This window comes from Glycine max, chromosome 6 (assembly GCF_000004515.6).
Source record: "Glycine max cultivar Williams 82 chromosome 6, Glycine_max_v4.0, whole genome shotgun sequence".
Classification (NCBI taxonomy): Eukaryota; Viridiplantae; Streptophyta; class Magnoliopsida; order Fabales; family Fabaceae; genus Glycine; species Glycine max.
This window is the reverse complement of record NC_038242.2, coordinates 19489301-19494774: the sequence shown is the minus strand read 5'-3', so window position 1 is coordinate 19494774 and position 5474 is coordinate 19489301. Positions and strand designations below refer to the sequence as shown.

At 35.2% G+C, this 5474-nt stretch overlaps 1 protein-coding gene across 1 annotated transcript; it reads right to left on the bottom strand.

Annotated features, from left to right (window-relative positions):
• Nucleotides 1–412: 412 nt before the first annotated feature.
• Nucleotides 413–4867, bottom strand: LOC100817381 (hexosyltransferase GAUT11). The gene is made up of 2 exons (XM_003527072.5): nucleotides 4199–4867; nucleotides 413–2224 (listed from the first exon to the last, which is right to left on the bottom strand). Exons 1-2 carry the CDS (start codon nucleotides 4349–4351, stop codon nucleotides 773–775), a joined length of 1605 nt encoding a protein of 534 aa, XP_003527120.1. The 5' UTR covers nucleotides 4352–4867; the 3' UTR covers nucleotides 413–772.
• Between the last annotated feature and the right edge of the window lie 607 nt (nucleotides 4868–5474).

Here is a 5474-nt window from a genome sequence, read left to right as displayed (position 1 = left end):
AGACTAATGCTTTGGTATCTAACTTTTTCAGGGCTGACTTTAAGAGTACATAAGTTCACTCTTAAACTGAAAGCAAATCACAGCAGTTTACACGCATTATTACCTGGTTGAGTAAAAAAAATATGTGATCTAAACTATCAAAGGATTAAAGTCATGAAAACTTTGGATGTCATAGTCATATTATAAATTGGTAATTTATTTTCCATACTTTTGTTCCTCAATCCTTTTCTTGCTTCTCTGGTTGCTAAAAATCAACATGACTACATGCATATTAGATTCACATTTTAGTTTTTTTTTTTTTTTCAAATGATGCAAAGTTTCTAAAGGATTGCCACACTAAATAAAATATGGCTGGCTTAGCAAATAAACAAACGATTAATTGACTTGATATTAAGAAATAACTCGAAGGAAAAGGGGAAAAAATGTTTCCATTCAATTACATCACTATTTGAAAGAGCTTATAATTATTACAAATAATTACTAAAGAAAAAATAAATCTACAACTTGGAGAATGAGAAAAGATAGCCCCAAAAGCCAAAAAAATGAATTCTCTCACCTCTTTACCTAACGCATTTTAAACTTTAGTGTATAAAGTAATCATTTTCTATTTCAAGACACTGATAGAAAAATAAAATTTAAAAGGGAAAACAAAACAAAATTCCTAGCAAAGTCAAAACTTTCTACTTCTGACTCTACAATAATGGCCTATGCAATCACTGATCAAAATAATCTGAGATTGCATAATCCATAAGCAAATGAGAAGCAGTGCATTTTAACCTGCGGCACAATCTTGTAGATGAGGGTGACTTTGGTTTATGTACTTGTGCCATAATGGCTTATACCTGCCTATAGCTAACTTCAGCCATGGTTTCATGTTCCCATTAAAATGAATAACTGCTGCACTTTCAATGAGGCGGTTGTCAATGTTTAGGTCATAACCCAACCCTAAAACATGCCATCTTCTGTCAAGTGGTTCTGTCAAACCATAAAAACTTAAAAGAGCAGGTGGAAGCGTACCGAGTTTCCAGAGTGTCCCATCAGCATTCTGCTCCTGCCAATAATGATACCTTGCAGTCACATTTGCTTTCCTCCATGCAACCAAGTCAAAAACATTCATACCAAGTGCCCATCCACATGCTTGTGGATCAAACTTTGAGCTTATAATTGAATTTGAGAAGTTGAGATACTTGTAGTACCTATGAAAGGCTTCTAGACAAGTTTCAACAGCTCCATTCACATTTCCATGCAAATCCAGTGAGAAAAGTGGGGTTAGGTCCTTCTGAACAACAACATCATCATCGAGGAAAACAACCTTCTCAAGTAGTGGATAAATCTCAGGGATGTAAAACCGAAGATGATTTAGTAAAGACAAAAACTTGGGGTTTTGCAATTTTGGCTCAACATTTGCACCTTGATAAGGTCCAAAATAAAAGGCTCGTGATTCTGGAATGCGTAGTTGTTTGACAATTGGAGAATAAGATTCATTCAACCAATGAAACTTCTCAATATTCTGAACCTCTAAGGTAGCCCCTTTAAAGTCATTACTGAAGAACCATGCTTGCATTGCTCCATAATTGATACCATCAGTAACAATGTGAAAGACTAACTGTTTTGGATGGTCAGCATTCATGACAGTTGAGTTAACAACTACAGATGTAGCCAGTACATTATCTGAAAAAATGCAGAAATGATTTAGATTATTATCTGTGAGCCGTGGGGAGATTCTACTCTCATGTGAGAGTTTTTGCAGGGATGGCATCTTCAGCCAATCAGCCATAAGTTTCACATTTAAGCAATGAAGACTCTTGGGTAGTGCTTCAGCTGATATTTGAGCAAACACAGTACTTTGAATTGTCGCTGTATTTGCACGCTCTTCAAGTGCTTGAATATGTGATTTCATTGTTGCTATAGTGGTTGCAATGTCATAATGAACATCTTGTGCCTTGAAAATTAGAGAAGACAAGCTTTTAATAATTGGCTCAGCTTCCTCCATGGTCACAGGCTCCCCAGTCATGGCAGCTTTTGAAAGCAAAAGCTGACAACTTCTAATCTTTGAGCTAAGCTCCCAGGCAAGGTGAAGATTATTGTGCTCTTTGGCAATAATCACATAAGCCTTGGCCAGAACCATTTGCTCTGCTAACTGCCGTGAAAAGGATGTTGCACTTAAAATTTCCTCAGTAAAATTATATCTCTTGGCAAAATGTTCAACTTTAGCATTTCTCTCCTGCAAAGTAAGTAACTTGCTCTGTAAGTACCCACTACCCAGAGGGGGTGGGGGAAGGAAACAATTGTAATAGCAAATAGCAATGTCACTGAAAGCATAAAAGTCATTCCGTTACATGGAGCACAAAATAGCTGCACAACAATGTAAAATTGTTCAAGCATTAACAGTTATATTACATCGCATCGAATGACTTATACAAATGGATAGGTTTTCTGTGTCCCTTGTCCTTCATTTCAAGTTTCAACAGATATTTCAATTATTTTCCTCATGCATTAGAAGAAGAATCCCTACCAAGGCACACTTACCATGTATAATATACTTCACGTTTTACACTTCAAATGACCAATTATTCAAATTCTGTTTAGAATATCATCCAAAAACTTGAGTGTACAATTCTTTCTTTTCTTTTCTTTTTGTTTTTAATACCATTAATTGCTATAAATAACACCATAATCATGAAGAAGCTTTCACAGACAAGCATGTGTTTAGATATTTTTCTCAATGTAGGATGACTGAAAAAAAAATGAACTACCACAATTGTGAGGAAAGTGATATAATTATTAATTAAAAAGCTTTATAGTTAACACAATGTTGAAAGGCAGATTGTTTGTGCAACATAGCTAGATATATATCTACAAACTGGTGAAATAAACTAAACAAGTATTAGATTAATATTGAAGAGTGGAATGACTATAGGAATTAGTCACAAGCACTGGAGGCATAAGAAATGATGAGCCAATTATTAAAAGCTTGTCTTCTATATAAATGAATACATTCGATGTGATTTCATTATCTTATGTATGTATTAGACGTGGGTCCAAACACACACTAAACAGTTGTCAAACACTACATGAGTTCTATTACAGTATATCCTTATCTGTTCTTCGGTCATTTTTTCATTAAAAGCCAAAAAGAAATATTAAAACAAATTCCCTTTCCAATAGGCAAAGAGTCCCAGAGGGTTCCTGACGCCCAATACCTCATCCACCCACAGACAGTATTACTGTGACCATAACAATGTACAATTATAAGTCATAATTTATTTAATCTATTAAAAAAAAGGCAAATCATAATTTACAACGAGAAATAATCAAGTAACAAGTCTTCTTTCAGTTTTTATAGCACATCTTATTGCCAGAGTAAACTTAAATATCACTCTAACTACTAGACTATTATCTCAGCATCAACCATAGTCCATAGCCTATATAACATCACAAACCACAGGAAGATCGACCTACACTAATGTTAAGCTTCACTTCAGAACAACAAATAGCAAAAGGTGATTTGTCACATATATACCGGTACACCATATTTAAAAGTAACCACCACAATTGACTCCCAAAATTTCAATTATGAAGTAACTACCTAAATTTAACTCACTCTTTTTAGTGTCTAGTATATAGAGGATCAAAAATAAGAAATATTTCTCGAAGCCATAACGCTATGATTTCTGTCTAATTCTTTGCACAAAAGAATAATAAAAAATGGAAACAAATACCACGAATATGAAAAGAGGAAGCCTACAACCACACTACAAGGAAGATTATTAACAAATTAACAAATATTCACAAAACCAATGAAAAAAAGTAGAAGCATTCAATTCCACAGATATCAAACTTGTAAATGTGAAACAAGAAAAAGACACAGTTGTGAGATTCAAGATCGAACATGATGCACATTGACAATTTCCAATTCAATTGCTTCAAAACATTCAAAAAAAAAATCCAATATCTTCTTGTATGCTAAATTGCTTTATATGTGTGTGTGTGTATATATATATATATATAACAATTGCTAAATTGCTAATGCAAACAAAACAGTATTAAGCAAAATTGTAAATACAAATATAAGTTACCACTTACCAGCTAGAAATTAATATAATTACAAAAACAGAATCATTCTTTCATTTGTTCATTTATTCATTGAAATGGATTGATAGAAAACAGAGGGAGTGAGGGTACGACGTCGTTTTACCAGAAGGGGGTGATGGACCCGATCTTCGCTATGATTGTACTGCACAAAGAACAAAACCAAACCGGCGAGAGAGAACGCGCCGAGAAGCAACCAGATCCAATGGGAGAACCGCCGCCGAACCGGGCGCCGAAACTCGGCGGCGCGCCGCCGCATTTTCCGGCCGCAATTCACCGCCGCAGAAACGAAAAACCACCACACACGCCCATCTTCACGATTCGATCCGAGGAATGCACGATGACCCTGTTGTTAGCACCCTCGTGTCTCAAAAACCAATGATCACTCACTCCGCGCCACGTGACGCGCACGTGCCGAGCAAGAAGGAATCAGAAGAGAAATAAAGAAAAGAACGAACCCAGTTGGTTGCTTGCGAAGGAGGCGAGAGAGCGATTTATTGTTATAGCTTTTGTATGTGAGTGACAGTAAAATAGTAAAATGGGAGTGGAGAATGTTGAGACCGACAAATGGGAAAGGAGTAAAAGAAAGAGGAGGAAAAAAAAAAAAGAGGAGCTGAGAGTTACTTGCAATGTTTGGCTTTGGATTCACCGTGGATTGGTGAAACAACCTGCTAAAATATTTAATTAGAGAACCGACGAATAAACAAATACAAGACAAAAAAGATTGTGGAGGAACGCCGGCACATGATCGCATGTGAGTGTGATAGGGTTATGTGGTGACACTTTTGGATACACTAGTTAGATTTGTCCCACTAAATGTATTTAGAGTTTTAGACCAACAAGAAATCATTTTTTTTTTTATTTTTAAGGTGGTTTATTATTATTATTATTATTTAATTATTATTATCATCAAAAAATTGTTGAACCGTCACAACATATCTGTTATTAATATTGAAAGTCCTTTTGGTTTTGAATAAAATTTATTCAGTCGTTGTCACATTTCGATTATTGTTTTTGTGCATCGTTCTGGTTCTGAAAGAATCTTCTTCCTATGTTTATTCTTCTGAACCTCATCCTTTAGATTGTCCTTGAGAAGAATGTTAATTCATCATCCTCTCCTGAAGTGAAGTAGTACCTTCTTTTTCTTCTTCTAAATCTACTAGTTGACGTACAAATTTCCTATAGGAGGTACTAGCCTTAAGGACTATTGCCTTCCCTTTGGTTGAATCTCATCCATGATTTCTTTCTAGTGGGCCTTTAAAGATCCTAGCAACTTATCTAGCTTTAGTGTGTGTAAATATTTTGCTTTTTAAATGGTTGTTACCTTAGGTCTCTACACTTTGGTAAGCTTCTTAGGATCTTTCTGTTTTGATCTTAGGTAT

Bases quoted from the DNA above. Each gene is read 5' to 3' on its own strand.
- LOC100817381 (XM_003527072.5), bottom strand. From the start codon at position 4,351: ATGCGGCGGCGCGCCGCCGAGTTTCGGCGCCCGGTTCGGCGGCGGTTC. The intron at 2,225-4,198 runs GTAAAACGACGT...CTTACTTTGCAG, and splicing joins GGGTCCATCACCCCCTTCTG to GAGAGAAATGCTAAAGTTGA.